This window comes from Bos mutus, chromosome 8, assembly GCF_027580195.1.
Source record: "Bos mutus isolate GX-2022 chromosome 8, NWIPB_WYAK_1.1, whole genome shotgun sequence".
Taxonomy (NCBI): Eukaryota; Metazoa; Chordata; class Mammalia; order Artiodactyla; family Bovidae; genus Bos; species Bos mutus.
In genome coordinates this window covers 2,564,775-2,586,721 of record NC_091624.1, presented here as the reverse complement: position 1 = coordinate 2,586,721, position 21,947 = coordinate 2,564,775, and the positions used below count along the sequence as shown (strand labels likewise).

The following is a 21,947-nucleotide window of genomic DNA, read 5'->3' as shown; positions in this document are numbered from 1 at the left end:
TTACTGGAGTGGCATAAACGAGGCTGAGGAGGGGATGGCAATGAGGAGGTGTTGGGGACTTCAATAATGAAATAACACGACGACAAGAATAGCTTCAAAGCAGAGATAACAGCTGGGGGTTGAGGGTGGGTTTGCAGTAGTCCATGAGGGAGCCTGGTGATAAAATAAATGTGTGGCTCCAGATAATAAGAGGTGGATAAATTTTAGATATGTACAAGAAGCAGCAAAAACACTTGGAGGAAAGGGGACCAGTTAGGATTATATGTTGTTTAGAGCCTGTAATCTTTAAAGTTGAGCTTCATCATAGTAAATTTGTTTTGTCACAGTTTGTTAATTGTTAAAATTCACATGTTTATTCGCCACATTATTATGAGTCTATTGGGAGAATTAAAATATGACTTCAAGCAAAATAAAGTTTTTTATTACAGAAACTTCTGATACAGAAACTCTGTATCAGAGCACACAGATACTCTAGTAAACAACTACAAGAAATGGGAAGGTTAAGCAGTTTATACGTTTAATTATTAACCCATTAACATGACTGATTTCAAAGTAAGACTATCTGACATTTTTGGATCAATGTATTAGGAATTTCTGAGTCAGCAGGAAAACAACACTGGACTCGGGTAAGGAATCCAGATGTTCCTGTTCTGTCACTGACAGGTTGGGATGAAGTGAGTAAATCACCTGTCAGTCTAACCAGGTTCCGCTCACCTCAACTCTGGTTGCTTCTCCTAAAAGCCTAATTCTGGAAAGGACCTGAACCAGTCGAGCTCCCCGGGGGCTGGGTCTCTTGGAGCTCTATGATGAGGAAGACAAGTCCAGAGGGCTGGTGTGCTTGTTTAAGGCCAACAGGGCAGCTACACCCAGAGCTTAGGCATTCAGACAATGCCCATCCTCCCACCGCCTCCATCAGTACTTCTAACCATACCAGCAAGCAGCCTCATCTTCATCTGGGAGTGATTTTACATTAAGTTCATTCGTGAAAAGAATTATTGCAAAAATGCTAACTCTACATAGGTAAACTTTTAATCATCAGAAATTACCATATTCTTTAATTTCAAAATATGCGGTTCCAGTTGTTGAAAAGTCTTCTTTATATTTAGCTCGAATGGTCCACACACCGTATCTATGGAAGCAAAATATTTAAAATTATGGAAGTCATGAAATGTGCCTGTTACGTTGAGCGGCTAGTGATACAAAAGTGACCAATAGAGACAAGACCCCTGTCCTCAAGAAGTTTATAGTCTAGTGGGGAGTAAAGGCAAGTAAATTAATAAAGAATTACTTACAAAATTGAGACAAGTGCCATGAAGAAAATAAGACAGTAAAATGAGGAGAGAGAAAAGAAAAAGGAAGAGAGGGACTGCATCGATGTTGCATCCAAGGTAGCCTCTTAGAAAAGAGAGCATTTAACCCACGTCCTAAAGGATGAGAGGAAGCCAGCTTTGTGAAGAGTAAGACAAAGCACATTTTAAGCAGAGGGGATGACCTGTGAAAAGGTACTGGGGTAGGAAAGCAATGGTCGCAGGAGGCTATCATGGCTGATGCATACTCTGGCATGATCTACCACTTGGCATAAGATGGAGGTGGAGAAATGATAAGAGTTATACAATAATTGGCTCAATTCTTCGCTATTATGGAATATTTTCAAGGAGGTACACAATTTTAAAATTACCCAAATTACGTAAATCCCCCAATTTCATCCAAATTTCTAGAAGATCTTCAGTACAGTTAATTAACTGTGAACTCCCTTCTAGAGGGCAGAGCAAAAACGACCATAAGAAGATTTTAAAGTGATATTGCAGTCATTTTTATACGCACTTATTCGTCCTTCTTTAAGTTTGTGGGAGACAGGGACTATGAATTTTTTATTTCTATTTTAAATTTCTCATTCCCGTTGTACTTTGCATTTCCAGGGAATGTGTTCACTAAATTTTTATTGCATTGGGTTCTGTTTAAACATGTTCTTAATCCTCTAGCATGAGACCAAATGGAGGAAATAACTTTACTAAGATCCTCCCTCTTGAAATCTGTCTTCTGGTGGTCTATGCAGTAAAGACTACAGAAGACCAATATTTCTATTGGTCATAGCAAGGCATGGGACAAAACCAGCCTTTTAGACTGATAGTCTATTAGATTCCTTGAAGGGTGGAAGGTTGATGGTTTTGATAGAAAAAGGCCTGGGAACTATTTTTTTGATTCTTCCAAATTTTAATTTCTATCTGTAAGGTGAGAAGTATTGGGAGTGGTTTGTTTGTTTTGCCAGAACCCGAGCCTAGCTTTTCATTAGACCTGAAAAGACTTTGTACATCTTCATTTCTCTCACACTTACTTTTTGTTAACACTAGGTGGCTCCATTTGATTGGTTATCTACCTCACGACCAAAAGGTCCAGATGTCTGTTCTACAGAAAACTTTATTAAAAACACAACAAAAAACTTTAAAATACTTAGGATTAGATGGAATCTTGAAGTCAGGAAAAGAAATAATTCCAGTATAATCATTTTCTTCTACCATGTCAACTTCTGATCCTTCAGGATCCTTTGAATAAAAACAGACAATTTCCAAGCATATAAATCACGTTTTAAAAATTAACTGATTACGTTGTCTTTGATTGATAGAAATATTTACTAACAAATATCCATGTCTTCAAATTAAATATGAAGGGGGAAAACCATTTAAATGTTGTGAAAGACAAATACGGCTCATTTAAGGCATTTCCTCCTTTTTTGACTTTTTTCCATCTCCTGCCTCACTTAAAAAAAAACAAACAAACAAAAAAAGTAAATCAGTGTCCAGGGTATCCTCGTCTCAATTATCTAGAAGAGATTCAACTTTCTATTGTATGGCTAAAAAAAGACCTATGACAAAAACTGATGTTATAATGAATCAAATAATATACACTTATCTATAAAGTGGAATCTAAATTTTGTATGTGTTCATTTGGAACTTTCCAAAGCAAATATGCTGTAAAATTCATTTATTAGCTAGAAATTTGAAAGTTTACAGGCTATATCAATAATTATCAACCACAATCTTGGAACATACTGCTGCTGCTGCTGCTGCTAAGTCGCTTCAGTAGTGTCCGACTCTGTGCGACCCCATAGACAGCAGCCCAACAGGCTCCCCCGTCCCTGGGATTCTCCAGGCAAGAACACTGGAGTGGGTTGCCATTTCCTTCTCCAATGCATGAAAGTGAAAAGTGAAAGTGAAGTCACTCAGCCGTGTCCGACTCTAGCAACCCCAGGACTGCAGCCTACCAGGCTCCTCCGTCCACGGGACTTTCCAGGCAAAAGTACTGGAGTGGGGTGCCATTGCCTTCTCCTTGGAACACACTAATGCTTCTCAAATAATTCATTATAAAATACTCAGATGTGAAAGTTTATGAAAGTTTCCATAATTTTTGTAAGTTATAAAGGATTCAAGGTTATTCCTGTACAGCCCTCTTTTTCACTCGTGTTCTGTTAAGATTTTTGGTTTTTTGGTTCCTTGAGTAGGAGAAAAAGGGGCTGCAACCTGCAGTGGGGACCTACTGTTAATAGGTGAGCAGTTATTTCCTCCCAAAAATGTGTAGGGTTTTGATGTGAACTGGGAAGACCATGGGCATTTATTGCACACAGCTGTTATGTACATCATGGCTCATGAAAGGCTGATAATTGCTGATCTTTATCTCATGGGGTTAGCACTGTTTTCCATGTGCTAGTGTCTGTTACTTACTAAACTCTAAACTCCTCAAGCATAAGTGCCACAGGCTGTAATTCTTTACCTTGTATTGTGCAAATCAAAAATATCATACTTAATAGACATTCAACTAATTCTTAGTTGAATCGATGGATTAATTCACTAAGTTGAATTCTTAGTGATTGAGGGGTGGTCTTTAAGAAATGTATCATGAAGGATATATTTAGTTCAAAACCATAACTTTCTGAGATTTTCATTTTCATGGTATTTTTACATATTGTAAAGGAATAACCCTACAACGTGATACACATAGAAGGTGTTCAACAGCCATTTCTGAACATTGAATAAACCAGTATGGTGTCAGGACAGGGTTATGGAGCAAAGTGTCTTGTCCTGATGAAAATTTAAATAATTTAAAAAATTTTTTATATAAAATTATTATTTAAATAAACATACTTACTATGAAAGTTAAGACCGTTTCTCTTTTGGCTGGCTTCAGGTCATCATTCAGTGAATAAACTCTAACCTTTACTGTAAGAATAATTGATATCATCAATAACTTTGTGAAGCGACAGTATTTTGATATTTGCAATAATCATCCTTAAAAGAGATAAGCCTCATCTTAAAGATTCAATACATAATCATATATGGAAATTCATATTTAAAAGAAAGAAAAAGTTAGCTTGTAGACAAATACATCACTAAAAATTTTTTCTTTTATTGAGAATCCTTTTCAGTTCAGTTCAGTTCGGTCACTCAGTCATGTTCGACTCTTTTCAACCCTGTGGACTGCAGCACACCAGGCTTCCCTGTCCATCACCAACTCTCGGAATTTGCTCAAACTCATGTCCATCGAATCGGTGATGCCATCCAACCACCTCATCCTCTGTTGTCCCCTTCTCCTCCTGCCCTCAATCTTTCCCAGCACATCACTAAAATTTTTTTCTTTTAAAGAGAATCCTTTTGCATTCCTTTAAAGAGCTACTTCTATTTAAAGTATTTTTTTAAAGACATTAAAGATATAAAGCATTTTTTAAAGATTTTTAAATTCTTCTTTAAAGAATTTAAAGAACAGTTCACTTTATTAAAATTTATTTGCATATATCTTTGGGGGAACAAATATATAGTACAAAATTAGTTATATCTGTAATTAGGCCAGTATTTATAAAAAATTTCATAGTAGCAAAATAGTGATGTCTACCCTATGGTTATATTGAGCTTAGTCACTCAGTCATGTCTGACTCCTGTGACCCCATGGACTGTAGCCCATCAGGCTCCTCTGTCCACGAGGATTCTCCAGGCAAGAATACTGGAGCGGGTTGCCATGCACTCCTCCAGGGGATCTTTCCACCCAACCTGGGATCGAACCCAGGTCTCCTGCACTGCAGTCCAATTCTTTACTATCTGAGCCACCAGGGAAGCCCAAGAATACTGGAGTGGTTATACTGGGAGTATAATAAATCATCTCAGAATTGAAGATTTTAATGAAAAATTAGGTGGTTTGTTTCAGACTATACACTCTTACAACAAGGCCCCAAATTGTCTCTTACTGTTGCTAAGGATAGTTTTGAATTGTACAGTTTTGTTACATTTATTGAGCCAGATCCTACAATTATTCCTTCGTTGTTAAAAGAATAATGGCAGGGAGCTCAGTAACAATGAGTTCCCTTCCACTTCTTCCTGTCAGATCCCCACCTTTTAAACGAATACGTCTGCTTAGCTTTTAACTCTTAGCTGCTTGAACACGCTGGTTTAATTCCTTCCAATGACATGTTATAATTTCTCTAGGGTTTTTCTGATGCTCAAATCATTTCACGACCAAAACTTTAACCACAAACGGTTAAACGTTTGTGGACGGACGTCATAAACCTTTAAAGGGTCAGTATTATGCAAAGCTCTACCTAAGAAGCCACATATTAAGCTCTCTAAAATTGATTTCACTAAGACCATAAGATCAAAATGAAATGCTCAGAAAATCCCTCTGCGCTGCTGTCCCCTCACGCCTGTCTCTCAGCTCGAGTCCCCTCTCCTGCCTTATGAACATACCTGGTCCAGCCCTGAGCATCACCGAGCTGCTGCCAGAGGCAGTGTGCCGCAGAAGTTAAGAGTTTGGGCCCTAAAATCCAAAGCTTTGGTTTCATTCCTATCTCTGCCACTTTCCAACGTGACCCAGAACAGGATACTTAATCCCTCTTACCCTTCGGCCCCACATCTGTAACACAGGACTGCTAGTGTCTGCTTCATGGCACGCGAGACTAAATGAGACAAAGCTTTGCATAACCCAGCGCATAACAACGAACCATGAATGCTTATTATTTTTATTTTATTTTTATTATTTCTGTAGCTACTACTTGTCCACTTCCTAACTCAGTTTGTGCTAGGTTAGAAAATTAATCTTGTCTTCATAGCGATGGTATACCAAAGGCAAGTTCAATACATGCTTTTTGTACCAAAGGTATAGCTTATAGACGTTTAAAATATATATTGAATGCCTTCTATGTGCAGACACTATGCTAGGCACCGAGATATGATGGTGGCAAATCAGATGTGGAATTGCTCTAATGGAGTGGAGTAGAGAGGCAAACACAAGATCCCACAACTGTAAACTTCTAGGGGTGGGAAATGCTGCCAAGGACACTGCCCGGCTTTCTGAGGCCAACAGAGGGAGCTTTGACGCAGAGAAGGCTGCCCTCTGTGTGATGGCACGGAAGAGGTGAGTGGAAGTTCAGAGGGCGAGGAAGGCGATGAATGTTCCGGGGAGAGGCTCACAGGCCTTACTACGGATGGGAAAATGGTGCAAGAAAGCAACTGTACGGACGTCAGATTGGCTGCTGTCCACAGACGAGAGCCGGCACGGTGGGTGATGAGGCAGGAGGGGCGGGCAGGACACAGGCTGTGTGAAACTGGAAGCATTTTGGTCAATATTCTAAAATCCTTCATCCTGTAAAGCCTTGAAGATCTAAGCCTCTATCCTAAAGATACTTATATGAAAAATCCCTCCAGGATCTTCAGATTAAAATGTGAGGACTGGGACATTAGAGCTATAAATAGCAAGATGTAATTAATTTCTAAAAGAATTACTTTTCAGTAATTCTTTTTTCTTCTGTGTTAATAAGGCTTTGTGCTATTCCATAGATTAAATGATAATGGAAAATACTTTCCTGATGCTTACTCTGGGGTAGGCAGTGTTTGAAGTGCTTTATACATATGAATTCACCAAACTCTCACAACTCTGAGAGGTAAGTTCTATTACTATCTCCACTATACAGATGAGGAAAACGGGACTCAGAAAGATTAACTCACACAAGGTCATGGAGCTAATAAGAGCCCCAACTGTGATTTGAACCCAGACAATTTGGCTCCTGAGTCTGCTGTTCACAACTATATTTCACTACCTCTCATTAATGAGTCAAAATTTAGAGGGAGGTGCTCTGGTTTTCTGTATGATCTATTCTAAGATAGAATAGGTCTTAGAGAGATCTTAGAGATCTCTCATCTCTATTCTAAGATGCTGCTGCTGCTAAGTCGCTTCAGTTGTGTCCGACTCTGCGACCCCATAGACTGCAGCCCACCAGGCTCCCCCGTCCCTGGGATTCTCCAGTCAAGAACATTGGAGTGGGTTGTCATTTCCTTCTCCATTCTAAGATGAAGACACTACATATTTTTATGGTAAAGTTCTGATAAAGAAATAATAAATGGGGCTGTTCTTAAGGGAAAACTTGAGAGCTAACAGAAGTCCCAGAGTCTGGGTATCAGGCTGCTTGATGGACAAAGATGAGGACCCTAGGGACTTGCCTGGAGGGCAGTGGTTAGGACTGCATGCTTCCATTGCGAGGGGCACAGGTTCAATCCCTGGTCAGGGAACTAATGTCCTGCATGCCACGGGGCACAGCCAAAAATTAAACAAGAAAAAGAAATATGAGAACCCTAAATGGTAAGTAGTGTCAACAAGACCCAATTAAAGAAGCATCCTCTAATATGGGAACAGGGCAAGGGTGAGGGTATATTTGTTTCAAGGTATGATGTTTAAAAAGGGCTCAAACTTTATGGGCAGAGACTATCTCAATGAACACCAAGTCATCTTCTTGGAGTCAATAGGATGCTATTCTGGCAACGATATTATGTCCAAGCTGGAAGCGATACCCCAACCTTTCTAGGCCTTTTCTTTCTGAGCTGGTCATGACAGGAGATCCTGCTGAAAAGGCAATGGTGCAGGCCCATTCCACTCCATTCTGTCATCAGCATCAGTCAACATGTAGCAAGCATGTGCTACCTGAAAGGTTTTCAACAAAACTGGCTGGTCTGGCCTCTCGTCCTCTTTCCTTCACCAATAATGCCATTATTGAAACTCCGGAACCTCCCCCTTCCATGTACTCTTATAATTCCATCCTGATTTGCTCAAAAGTTAATTTTGGCAACAGGGAGTGATGGAGGAATTGAAGATTTTGCAGATACGTGAACATATGTGGGCAGCATTCACACTTTTCTGTGTTTTGTTTTTCGTTCACTGGGAGTAAATCCAGCCACTCACCAGTCAGAGGTTTGATGGGCTACCCTGTCCTTTCCCCCTCTAACAGATAAACCACTAATACAAACCCGTGTTCTAATAGGAACTTTCTTTAGGTAGATCTCCTTAGAAAATTAATATCCATTTATTTATGTGACTTCACTTACTTTTTGCTGAATCATCTGATACCCTAGGGTTTGATTTGTTTTCTGAATTTGAGAATTAGCTGCAAAGTAATAGAATGTTTTTATGATCACTACTTTATAACAAATTATTTTCACATTGCCAAAATTATATTTGCAGTTACCTCTTATAGCTTGTTTAATAATAAAACCTAACACTACATCTCATAATTCTTAAATAGCTTTTTTCCTACGTGGGAACAACTGACAGGGTAGATAATGTACTTGTTGACTTTTGTGATTTCCATATGAATCTGAGATTTATATTTAAAATTTAAAACTAAATTCCATATAATTATTTAACAATTTCCATATGAATTTAAAATTAAAATTATATTTATAAGTAGAAATCACTGGGGATTGAGACTCTTTTGATCAAGTTGGAAGCCTGTCTCCACTTAAACTCAAGCGTTAAAGCTCACAGTGATACTGGCCTGTCATCTTATTTTGTGGTGTCCCTGTCTGCTTTTGTCATCTCAGTGCTGGTGGCCTCATAGAATGAGCTTGGCAGTGTTCATGCTGCTGTATTTAGATAGATAACCAGCGAGGACCTATCGCATGGCCCAGGGACCTCTGCTCAACAGTCTGTAATAACCTAAAAGTGAAACTAATGTGATACAGTATATGTACAGATGGATCACTTTGCTATACACCTGAAGCTAACACAGCTTTGTAAACCAGTTTGACTCCAATGCAAAACAAACATTAAAAATAAATGATTCTTCCCCACATCCAGAGTTCAGTTTAAACAAATGCCGTCATCCATTATCCAGTTGCTCCAGCTTGAAGGATAAAGCTCTACAGTACGGTGTCAGTGCCCGTCCCACTGCTCCCCAGAGAAAGAGGCGTCTCACACTCTACCTGACTGGTGTGGGGTGTACACAGGTTTGTCTGTGTGAATGAAGAGGAATCCATTGTCGTAGGTTACTGGCATTTTTTTTGCTTTTGAAAAATGCTTTGATGTAACTTCCAGATACACATGTGAAACGGAGCTTTGTCTTTCAGACAACTGTTTGGGTTGTATCTGTAAAAGAAAATGTTGATGGCAAAGAGTATAATAATTCCAAAGTTATAAAGCATGTTATTTAAAAAGTAGTATAGGAGCCAAAGTAGTAAATAAATTTTGCTCCAAGCCCTTCAGTATCAAACATCATAATCAACATTCAGCTTTAAGTAATTAAAAATTTTTGGTTCTATGCTTCCCAAATTTTATACACATTTTTAAAACTACTACTATGAAAGTGTTAGCTGCTCAGTCGTGTCTGACTCTTTGTGATCCCACGGACTGTAGCCCACCAGGCTCCTCTGTCCATGGGATTCTCCAGGCAAGAATAGACCCAGGGATCAAAGCTGGGTCTCCTGCATTGTGGGCAGATCCTTTACCATCTGAACCACAGCTCTCCTAACAAGCTTTAACCTCTTCATTTTGCTGGGTTAGTCCGTATTCTCCATTCCCTCTCTTCAACATCCTGACTGGTGTTCAGGACACTGTATTATATTTACATCCTCTGTTCCCACGGTTGAGCAGTACACTTTCCAGTTTGAGATAAAAGCTAATTAATACAACCAACCATGGTGAATTAGATATATGAGAGTACTATAAACGTTTGGAAAAGCAGTAAGAATCTATAAAGATTCTGCACTCAGATTGCTTTGCGAGTACCTAAGTTTTTTCTCTACTTCAAGGAAATAGAAAGTGCAGAACAGATGATTCGTTAAAGGTGTGACCCATTATGAATAAGGCTGGCTGCGGCAAGTGGACCCAAGGAAAGACCTTGGCACAACATCAAACCATTAGCAAATAAAGATATATTGTAATGTTGAGATAAATTTAAATGCTTAAGATATGCATCAGTTTTTATGATTTCCCCACCCTAATTTATTTTCCAAATTAGCCATTTAAGTTAGCACTGATCAATAGCGTTTTCTGTGGTGAGGGGAATGTCCTAAAACTACGCTGCTCAGTACAGGCCCTCTGTAGCTATTTAAGCACTAGAAACATGGCTAGTATGAGTGATGAACTGAATTTTTTATATTAGTTACATTTGATTGATTTAAATTTAAAGATAACAGCCACATGTTTGTGACTAATGGCAGCAGATAAAAGTGCCTTCTTTGGGGAAATGAATTTTATTTCCTCATAAACCTAATAAGTGGACCTGTTTGCTAAAAGGTTAGAGCACTTATCATCAAGGACATGAAGCAAAGAATTCCTACGTTTGGTTAGAATTTATTTAGATCAGTGTTTCTGAAATTTGAGTAATATATAGAACTCTTTTAAAGGATAAAATATTCTGGAGGACTCTCAAGTGTTGACTTTTTGTTATTTATAAAAATAAAGAAATATTTTCAGTACAGTGTTAAATATGTACAGACCTAAAAGCATAATATTCTTGTGCTTATCACTTTTGTATAATTATAAAATCTAAACATTTATAAAATAAACTCAAAATGGTAAATATCAACGTAATTCTAACTTTCAGCTCTTTATAAAATTTCAGTTTAATCTCTTTTTAAAGAACTCACGTTAAAGAAACACTGGTCTAATAAGCCTCAGAGGCCCTTCCAAGTCTAGAAGTCTTTGATTTTTTGGTTCTTTATTTTTGAATTTATATCAGAATTTAAAACAATATTTTTCACTTGGATAAAGAAACAGTAAATATGAAAGTTATTTTTAGTTATCAGAGTTCTTAATAAGAAATGAATTACGAGCAATTCTCTAACCAAACTATACAACAATATCTTAATCCCTCAGTTGTGTCCAACTCTTTCTGACCCCATGGATTGTAGCCCGCCAGGCTCTTCTGTCCATGAAATTCTCCAGGCAAGAATACCTGAGTGGGTTACCATTCCCTTCTCCAGGGGATCTTCCCGATCCAGGGATCGAAATTCAGTCTCCTGCACTGCAGGCAGATTCTTTTACCGTCTGAGCCGCCAGGGAAGCCCAATAGAAGGAAAATTTATTTGATACAGGTTGTTCTTTCTATTAACTATGGTTATACATAAGAGCTATTCACTTTAGTAATCAATAATTCATTAGTTTTAGAAGTTTTGATTGTAGGATATTGGAGTTTAAACAAATAGCATCCAGGGATTTTTGTAGGCAATGCATGACAGATCAATATGCGTGTTCATATCGGTCTGTTTCTTTGCATTAGTAATTTTCACAGTAAACGAGTACTTTCCATTCATTTCCAAATCTGTTCACATTGGTGTTAGTCTCTCAGTCGTGTCCGACTCCTTGCAACCGCACAGACTGTAGCCCCTCGGCTCCTCTGTCCAGGAGAATACTGGAGTGAGTTGCCATCTCCTTCTCCATATGCTCACATTAGGACTTTATTTTCCAATAAGAATGTTAAAGTTTTCATACACTACTTAAAAAGCAGATACAACTCTCCTATTTAGAATTTTCTTTTCCACGCATATCATCATTAGTGACTGACATCATCTAGGAATCACACAGCGGTAGTTTGGTATAAATGACGAAATCTCTGTTATCAATATTCAAACTGGATACACATTTTATTGAGAATATTCTGTATGTATAAAGAAACTGAAGGATAAATACATACTGTTAAGGTAGCCGAATTTTGGAATTTATTTTCTGCAGATAAAGTAACATGGCCTGAAGAGTAAGTAACTTTTTTGTCAGGAAAGCTTTTGATTGAGACTGTTGCATCAAATTCTTCAGTGTATCCATAAGCTTGAATTACAACATTTTCATATGCTCCAACATGGAATACTTTTGGTGCTGAAATGACATACCTGTTGAAATAAGAAAGAGAAGGATAAGTATTTTTATATGACATTTTTGTTATATTTCTGACTTTTTATCTCACTTGATAGATTAGATTACAATGGGCACTTTTTCTCAACTTGAAATGATATTTTAAATTAACATTTATTTGCTATCTACAATCATTTCAGCACAGTTTCCAAGAAAAAAATAGCTTGGAATTAAGACTTTAGAAATAGAGCTGGTGACTTTGTTAACCTCTAGAAAGGTAGTGATAACACCTTCCCTGAGCGTCTATAGCAAAGGAAAACTTTTAATGATAAATAGGTTCAATATTTTTGCCCGACGCAGAAAAAAGCAACATAGGTACCAGAGATTGAATTCCAGCTCTGCCATCTGCTGGCTGAGTGACCATGGTAAAATCACTAACCCTCTCTGAAGAGTTAAATAATATACCTTAATTATTACCTCTTTTGTTGTTTAGCCACTAAATGGTGTCTGACTCTTTGCAGCCCCATAGACTATAGCCCGCCAGGCTCCTCTGTCCATGGTATTTCCCAGGCAAGAATACTGGGTGGGTTTTGCCATCTCCTACTTTGAGGGATCTTCCCAAACCAGGCACTGAACCCGCGTCTCCTGCACTGGCAGGCTGACGCTTTACCGCTGAGCCAGCGCAGAAGCCAGTCACCTTCACCAGGGTGCCAAGGAGGAAATAGGAATATCTATCTGAAAGCATCTAGCATACTTCAGTTCAGTTCAGTCGCTCAGTCGTGCCCGACTCTTTGCGACCCCATGAATTGCAGCACACCAGGCCTCCCTGTCCATCACCAACTCCCGGAGTTCACTCAAACTCATGTCCATCGAGTTGGTGATGCCATCCAGCCATCTCATCCTCTGTCGTCCCTGTCTCCTCCTGCCCCAAATCCCTCCCAGCATCAGAGTCTTTTCCAATGAGTCAACTCTTCGCATGAGGTGGCCAAAGTACTGGAGTTTCAGCTTCAGCATCATTCCCTCCAAAGAACACCCAGGACTGGTTGGATCTCCTTGCAGTTCAAGGGACTCTCAAGAGTCTTATCCAACACCACAGTTCAAAAGCATCAATTCTTCAGCGCTCCGCTTTCTTCACAGTCCAACTCTCACATCCATACGTGACCACTGGGAAAACCATAGCCTTGACTAGACGGACCTTTGTTGGCAAAGTAATGTCTCTGCTTTTGAATATGCTATCTAGGTTGGTCATAACTTTCCTTCCAAGGAGGAAGCATGCTTAGTATTCAATAAATGTTTGCTGAATTGTTGAAAGGAAATACTCTTATAACTATTATGTTATTCTAGTGGGTGAATCCGAGAAGGCGATGGCACCCCACTCCAGTACTCTTGCCTGGAAAAATCCCATTAACGGAGGAGCCTGGTGGGCTGCAGTCCATGGGGTCGCTAAAAGTCGGACATGACTGAGCGACTTCACTTTCACTTCTCACTTTCATGCATTGGAGAAGGAAATGGCAACCCACTCCAGTGTTCTTGCCTGGAGAATCCCAGGGACGGGGAGCCTGGTGGGCTGCCGTCTGTGGGGTCACACAGAGTCGGACACAACTGAAGCGACTTAGCAGCAGCAGCAGCAGTGGGTGGATGAAGAAATGAACAGAATAACAGTGAGCCAGGAAATGCATTTAGAAATGGAAGTAGTAATGGAGGTCCTTGCAGAACAGATGATAACAGTCATACAACATAATGATAAGAACAAAAAGTGAGAAATGAGAGGCTGTATGAGGGCTTTACGTACAACTCCTAATCTTTACAGCAGGCCAGTGACGTAGATGTCATTATTATTCCTATTTCACAAGTGACCAGAGGTTAAGTGGACCAAGGTCACACAGCTTATAAGTGGACGAGGCAGGTCTTCATGTTCAGGCCTCACTCTATTATGTGCATAACTGAGGTCAAGGTTATAAACTATGTTTGCAAACGGTGGGCTGTTCCCTCAGTTTTATATTTTATGTGATGTATCAAGAATGGACGTGAATCAATATAAGGTTTTGAAATAGAAATCTTAAAATGGGTGAATTTTCATAGTTTTATTAAAAGAAAACTTACAAATATAAACAAGGTTATTAATTGTATATTGTAAAAGTTTCTAATTGGAACAGTGAGAGCTACCCATGCTATTAATAGAAAAAGAAGTGTGTTTCAACCCAAAAGGTGATTGAATAATTCAAGCAGCTCATTAGGGCTAGAGGGCACAGGCCAGCGGGCAGAATTATTGCAGATTCCTCACAACACTATGGGCTTCCCCAGTGGCTTGGCGGTAAAGAACCCGCCTGCCAATGCACGAGACGTAAGAGGCGTGGGTTTGATCTCTGAGCTGAGAAGATCCCTTGGACAAGGGCATGGCGACCCGCTCAGTGTTCTTGCCTGGAGAATCCCACAGACAGAGGAGCCTGGTGGGCTGCAGTCCGAGGGGTCAGGGAGTTGGACACGACTGAAGCAACGTAGCACACATGTGCGCACAACACTGACGTTTCAAAAGGCTTCAAAATCAGCAAGTCTCTAATAACAATGAAACTAATTTGGAAGCAAATAAACACTTTAAAAGCACCTGGTAATTCTTCTACATGACAAGTAATTTGGAACCATTTACAGAAAAATTGTAAAAGAATCTCCAGTTTTCCAACCATCTTCTCAGTTTCCCATGTATTTATGCAGGAACATCAGAAAACAAGAAATGTTCAGGTTTGATGATACTAAGATACATTTACTGAAACCTCACTCAGTTCTAGGCACTATTTTAAGCACTATGCACACACATATGTATTTATTTACGTATATACGTCACTGTGCTGTGACGACCATCCTATGAAAAAGACCTTATTATTACTCTGCTTTTACAGAGGAGGAAGCTGGTAGTTAACTTGCCCAAGATCACACAGCTATTAAATTACAGAATTAGGAACTGAACCTGAGGAACCTGTTTCCTGAACTAACACTTTCAAGTGCTAGACTAAATTGAATTTATCGAGAGTTTTTCAAGAGAAGTTTAGTCGGCAGGGGTGGGGGAAAGCTGTTTTAATTTCGGCATTGGGCTTCCCTGGTGGCTCAGTGGTAAAGAATCTGCCTGCCAATGCAGGAGACATGGGTTCGATCCAGGAAGATCCCACTTGCCAAAGAGCAGCTAAGCCTGTGTGCCAGAACTATTGAGCCTGTGCTCTCGCGCTCAGGAGCCCAGGAGCCATGACTACGGAAGGCTGAGTTCCCGAAAGCCCGTGCTCTACAGCAAGAGGAGCCACGGCAAGGAGAAGCCTGAGCACCATAACTAGAGAGTGGCCCTTGCTTGCCACACCTGGAGAAAAGCCACGAGGCAACACAGACACAGCACAACCGAAGTAAATAAATAAGTAACAGTGAACTGTGGGACATTCTGAAAGACATGGCAAATGGATGGAGAAACAGTGGAAACAGTGTCAGACTTTATTTTTGGGGGCTCCAAAATCACTGCCGACGGTGACTGCAGCCATGAAATTAAAAGACACTTGCTCCTTGGGAGGAGAGTTATGACCAACCTAGACAGCATATTAAAAAGCAGAGACGTTATTTTGCAAACAAAGGTCCATCTAGTCAAGGCTATGGTTTTTCCAGTAGTCAGGTATGGATATGAGAGTTGGACTATAAAGAAAGCTGAGCGCCAAAGAATTGATGGTTTTGAACTGTGGTGTTGGAGAAGACTCTTGAGAGTCCTTTGGTCTGCAAGGAGATCAAACCAGTCCATCCTAAAGGAAATCAGTCCTGAATATTCATTGGAAGGAACGATGCTAAAGCTGAAACTCCAATACTTTGGCCACCTGATGTGCAGAACTGACTCATTTGAAAAGACCCTGATGCTGGGAAAGATTGAAGACAGGAAGAGAAGAGGACGACAGAGGATGAGATGGTTGGATGGCATCACTGACTCAATGGACATGAGTTTGAGTAAATTCCGGGAGGTGATGGACAGGGAGGCCTAGCATGCTGCAGTCCATGGGGTCCCAAAGAGTTGGACATGACTGAGCAACTGAACTGAACTGAAATAAAAGTTATTTTTCAAATTGTTGTTATTATAAGTTTTCAGAGAAAGCAATGGCACCCCACTCCAGTACTCTTGCCTGGAAAATCCCATGGATGGAGGAGCCTTGTAGGCTGCAGTCCAAGAGTCAGACACGACTAGGTGAATTCACTTTCACTTTCATGCATCGGAGAAGGAAATGGCAACCCACTCCAGTGTTCTTGCCTGGAGAATCCCAGGGACGGGGGAGCCTGGTGGGCTGCCGTCTATGGGGTCACACAGAGTCAGGCACGACTGAAGCGACTTAGCAGCAGCAGCATTAGAAGTTTTATATTTTTCAGTTTACTATTGTTTTCATTCTGATTGTCTGTGTGGTAGTAGTGGTGAAATTAAAGAATAATGCATGTTTGCTGTTGTTCTTGTTCAGTCACCCGGTCGTGTCAGACTCTGTGGCCCCGTGGACTGCAGTACGCCAGGCCTCCCCGTCCTTCACCATTTCCTGGAGTTTGCCCAAGTTCATGTTCATTGCGTCGGTGATGCCGTCCAGCCATCTCAGCCTCTGATGCCCTCTTTTCCTTCTGCCCTCAATCTTTCCCAGCATCAGGGACTTTTCCAGTGAGTCGTCCATTCACATCAGATAACCAACATACTCTAGCTTCAGCTTCAGCATCAGTCCTTCCAGGGAATATTCAGGGTTGATCTCCCTTAAGATTGACTGGTTTGACCTCCTTACTGTCCAAGGAACTTTCAGCTAATTCATGTAATTCATGTTCACAAGTCCCTAAAAGATAGCTCTGCAACCATCTACGCATATGTATTTTGATCCTTACTGATGTAGTGCTAACACAATCTATCATATAAAGTATTTTGCATTTTTCTTATTTTCTTTCAATAGTTGTAGAGAACATGGCCACTGAGCTTGCAAAGAGGCACAAATGATAGCTTGGCCTCTATCTGGAATGTTCTCTCCCCAAATGTTTGCCTGATTTGCTGTGTTACTTCCTGCAAGCTCTGCTCGAGTGTCGCCTCCGTAGAGAATGTTCCCTGTCTACACTTTCGTATGGTGCCCAATCATTTTTTTATCCTCTTATTGTCCTTTTTATTTTTTTCTTCCTGGTACCAATAGCCACCTGACCTTATTCATTCATTCACTGGTTTGTTCATTGAGTCATTTTCCCCTCCTTCTTGAATGCAAGCTCTATACCATCTACTGTTGGGTTGGCCAAAAAGTTCATTTGGCTTTCCCCCAAGAAGCCGAACGAAATTTTCGGCCAACCCGATACATCCTCAGTGCCAAGTTCTCGACAAGTTTTAGCTGAATCAATCAATTAAATTTACTGACTCCCATGTTCTGTATAGTATACTGTTACTTTTTCAGAGAAACAGAATGTGCTTATTAAGGGTCAGTACAGTGTAGTTGAAAATTCAGTATCATGAGACCTAGGTTCTAGTCCTAGTTCCACCACGAATCTGCAGCCATTTAATCCAATCTCTCTGAACTTCAGTTGGCTGTCTTTTAAGATGGAATAACAGAATCTAGGAAATGGGGTGGCCATGTGAGATTAGGGGTGGGAGAGTGCTAAAATTCATGACATCTCAGGTATACATTGATATTTATTGTGTATTTTACGTGTGTACATTTATGACAAAATGGAAAAAATCTGAAGTAATAAAGAGGAGTCCTTAATACAGATTCTACTTCTGTTTGTTTTAGTGGTGTGACCTTTGGCAAATTACTGCCTCTGTCTGGATTTATACTTACATTTGATACAGGTTTGATTAGATACTCTCCAGTTCCTTTTCAATACTAAGATGTTATTTCTAGATATGAGATCAATATTTTAAGACCTAGTTTTAAATACAATTGTTTCAATAATAATTTTCAACAAACTATCGTGTGTAATTTGTGAAGCATGCGCTCATAAATTTAGAAGTAATTACATCAATAGATTTCAAACCATAGTATTAGAATTGACCCCCAAGTAACACTTGCTTTACTATGTAGAGTACACAGAAAACACAGGAAAATTCTACACCAAATAGAAATAAGCAGTGAATGCAAGAAAGTTTGCAATCTTGAATTTAGTTGTGCTTTTTTAAAAGAAGAATTTGATCACTCACGCATGTAAAGTTTTATAAATAACAATCCCCTAATGGACATATCGGAGAAGGCAATGGCACACCACTCCAGTACGCTTGCCTGGAAAATCCCATGGACGGAGGAGCCTGGAAGGCTGCAGTCCATGGGGTTGCTGAGGGTCAGACACGACTGAGCGACTTCACTTTCACTTTTCACTTTCATGCATTGGAGAAGGAAACTCACTCCAGGGTTCTTGCCTGGAGAATCCCAGGGACGGTGGAGCCTGGTGGGCTGCCGTCTATGGGGTTGCACATAGTCGGACATGACTGAAGTGACTTAGCAGCAGCAGCAGCAATGGACATATACACACTGCTATATTTAAAATGGTTAACCAATAAACTCCTGCGTGGAATTCTGCTCAAAGTTATGTGGCAGTCAGGATGAGAAGGGTGTTTGGGGGAGAATGGATACATGTATATATATGGCCGAGTGCCTTCACTGTTCATCTGAAATGAGCCCAATATTGCTAATACGCGATACCCCTATACAAAATTTAAAGTTAAAAAAACACACACACACACAAAACCAACCTGTAAAACTGTCCCATTGTTAGCCACACATCAAATCAAAATGCTGCATGATTTTCTTATTCAGAGCTGAGACTACTGGTGTTCCCAGAAGTAGAAAGTAATGTACAAATTCACACAGTCTGTTGTATTTGATTTTTCACTCATCGCCTTGATAAGATGCACTGAAAAATGAAGGTAGTTTCTTTTACTTACGTTTGTTCCTGGCCCCAACTTTTCCCCAGGAAGATTAAAAAACAAAGTATGCTCCACAGGCCCATGCTGGAGGCAGTGGTAAACCATCGATATGATCTTCCTGAAGTTACTCTCCTTTTTAAAGAAACCGAGATTGAAGAACTTGGGTAAGTTGGTTTACTGGTTAATTATTAATGTCAAGAAGAGGGACTTCTGAGCAGGAAAAGTAAAATTGGAATGGAAACACTCTTTAATGCCCAGGTATAAAAGTAGAAGATTTTTATGGGAAGATATTTTATACAGATTTACACCTAGAGAATTTATTTTGATTAATACAAATAAAGGAGTCTAACATAAAAGTTTGGCACTGCAATGAATGCCTCAAAGTTAAAAATCAGTAAGTTGACTGTCTTTTGTCTCTTGACCAGGCAATTGCTCTGAAAGTTTTATCATGAGAGCATGCCTCTGGAGACGTTCTGATGGAGACCCACCGGGATTCAGTTTCACATGAAGGTGATTTTAGAATGGGCCTGGTTTAGAAGGGCTTGTGAGCTATCTTTCTAGAGAAGACTTGAATGGCAGCGTCACTGGCGTTGGAAATGGCAGAAGAAGACAGATCTGCAAAGGAATAAGTCCTTGGTCCGTTCAGTTCAGTTCAGTCAGTTCAGTTGCTCAGTCATGTCCGACTCTTTTCGAGCCCATGGACTGCAGCATGCCAGGCCTCCCTGTCCATCTGTCCCAGTCTAGAAAAGAAGCTGAATGTTAGGTGGAGAAAAGATTGTGACTGGCAATGAAAATATTCTGCTGAGGTTGCTGTATCATTTTCTACAAAATATATGATGAATCAAATACTTGTTTTTAGCAGGGAATGGATATCCTCAATATCTATTAATTCAGACACCACAAATTCAAAATTTGCATTCATTCAGGCACAGAATATCTTTCTTTTCTAAAAAATAAACTTATGCTATACTTTTCAATGAGGTTTTAATCATTTTCATATAAGAGCTTAAAGAAAACAAAGCTTCCTATGATATGAGTCTTGTACTTAATTTAGAAAAAAAATTTTAAGATTTTTATGACGCTGGAAAGTGAAAGTGTTAGTTGCTCAGTCGTGACTGACTCTTCGAGACCCCATGGACTGTAGTCCACCAGGCTCCTCTGTCCATGGAATTTTCCAGGCAAGAAAACTGGAGTGGGTAGCAATTCCCTTCTCCAGGGGATCTTCCTGACCCAGGGATCAAACCGGGGTCTTCCGCATTGCAGGCCGACTCTTTACTGTCTGAGCCACCGGGAAGCCTTATGATGCTTGCTAGAAAGTTTTTATTTACTACTTTCCTTCTACTAGCACTGATGTCCAGCTTACTATGTAATAAGTACTCTATTTCAAAGTAGTGAAACAGATTTCTCTAAACAGTTTTCTATAATTCATATGCTTTATGTTCACATTGGTGACCCTTCTTTTGAATTAATAAGGTTCTATTTCACCAACACTTTGTACTGAATTCACTGGGAAAAGGTGCACAAAGGAGAATCTGATGCACAAAGTTCACTACCAGCGTCTCTGACATAGATCACTGAAATGGCGAAGACCTGCCACTAGTGTCTGACCTCGGAGAAGGAAACGGCAACCCACTCTGGTATTCTTGCCTGAAGAATCCCATGGACGGAGACGCCATGGGGTTGCAAGAGTCTGACACGACTTAGAGACTAAACCACCACCATTATCTGACCTATTTGTTTCAGAAGGAAATCTGTAAAATAATTAAACTGGGTTGCGAAAGATGGGGCAAGTTAAAACAAACAAAATACTTTTGCCATCATTTTCGGGAAAAGATCTTCAGGAGAAAGCGAGAACATTCAAATGACCATAGATATATCTGAAGTGAAGGAAATTTATTTGCTTGTATTATGGAGTCAATATTGATCAGTGATATTAGTCACTTACCATTGGCATGTTTCTCTGGTAGAAAACATTTAAAAAACAGTGGATTTCACAGGTTCTCAATAGAACTAGAATTCAACTGCTTACAGATTTCCAATTGCCTTCAACTAAAATGTTTTCATATGCCTTACAAACATGGCTCAAAGATGGATTCTTCTTTACATTTTAAAATGTTGACCTCTGGAGGAGTCCTTGGTTTTTATACAGATGTGTGGATGGTGCTCAGTCGTGTCCAACTTGTTGAGACCCTGTGACTATAGCCCGCCAGGCTTCCCTGTCCCTGGGATTTTCCTGGCAAGAATACTGGAGTGGGTTGCCATTTTCCACTTCAGGGGATCTTTCTGACCCAGGGATCAAACCCACGTCTCTTGCACTGGCCGGCAGATTTTTCACCACTGCACCACCTGGGCTTCCTTTTTATGTACAGATAATCCGTCTCTAAAGAGGAGAAACCAGGTCTGGAAGGAACTTTGGTGGTCTCTTGACCTTCCTGCTAATGCTACCTCAATTTGACCCTCAGATGGACCCGACATGACCTCACTTAGCTCACAAGGCCTCTCTTAATCTGAGTCTTGCTTGATTCTCCAGCCTCTATGCACCTCTTCTTCACTGCAGCCAAGTAGCTGAATTACTTATTCTCTGAAGTCACCATGACATGAAAATGCTCCTAGCAGGGTAGTAAACAGTCAGTCAAGTACTATTACTATTATGCTTAACCTATTTATACCTTCACTTAGGTATCTCTTCCATGGCAACCCACTCCAGTACTCTTGACTGGAGAATCCCATGGACAGAGAAGCCTGGTAGGCTACAGTCCACGGGGTCGCAAAGAGTCGGACACGACTTATCGACTTCACTTTCACTTTCAGAAACGAGGGTTAAATACGGGTCACTGCTACTGGCACTGCAGGATGCAGCTCACTCGGAATCTACATACGTGCTTGCCCGTAACACCAGTGAGGAAAGGAATCTTGGGGTATACACCACAGCTAGCTGTGGAACCTTATGAGTAAATGC

The 21,947-nt window shown here is 40.1% G+C and overlaps 1 protein-coding gene across 1 annotated transcript in view; it reads right to left on the bottom strand.

Moving 5' to 3' along the window:
- The window catches only part of C5 (complement C5), a 99,575-nt gene extending 80,445 nt beyond the window's left edge, over positions 1–19,130 (bottom strand). The window contains exons 1-6 of the mRNA XM_005889490.3: positions 19,007–19,130; positions 11,945–12,137; positions 9,234–9,396; positions 4,144–4,214; positions 2,452–2,543; positions 1,047–1,129 (exon numbers count right to left, since the gene is read on the bottom strand). Coding sequence (XP_005889552.2) covers positions 1,047–1,129; positions 2,452–2,543; positions 4,144–4,214; positions 9,234–9,396; positions 11,945–12,137; positions 19,007–19,071 — 667 coding nt within the window. The 5' untranslated portion in view covers positions 19,072–19,130. The remainder of the gene's footprint in view (positions 1–1,046; positions 1,130–2,451; positions 2,544–4,143; positions 4,215–9,233; positions 9,397–11,944; positions 12,138–19,006) is intronic.
- Between the last annotated feature and the right edge of the window lie 2,817 nt (positions 19,131–21,947).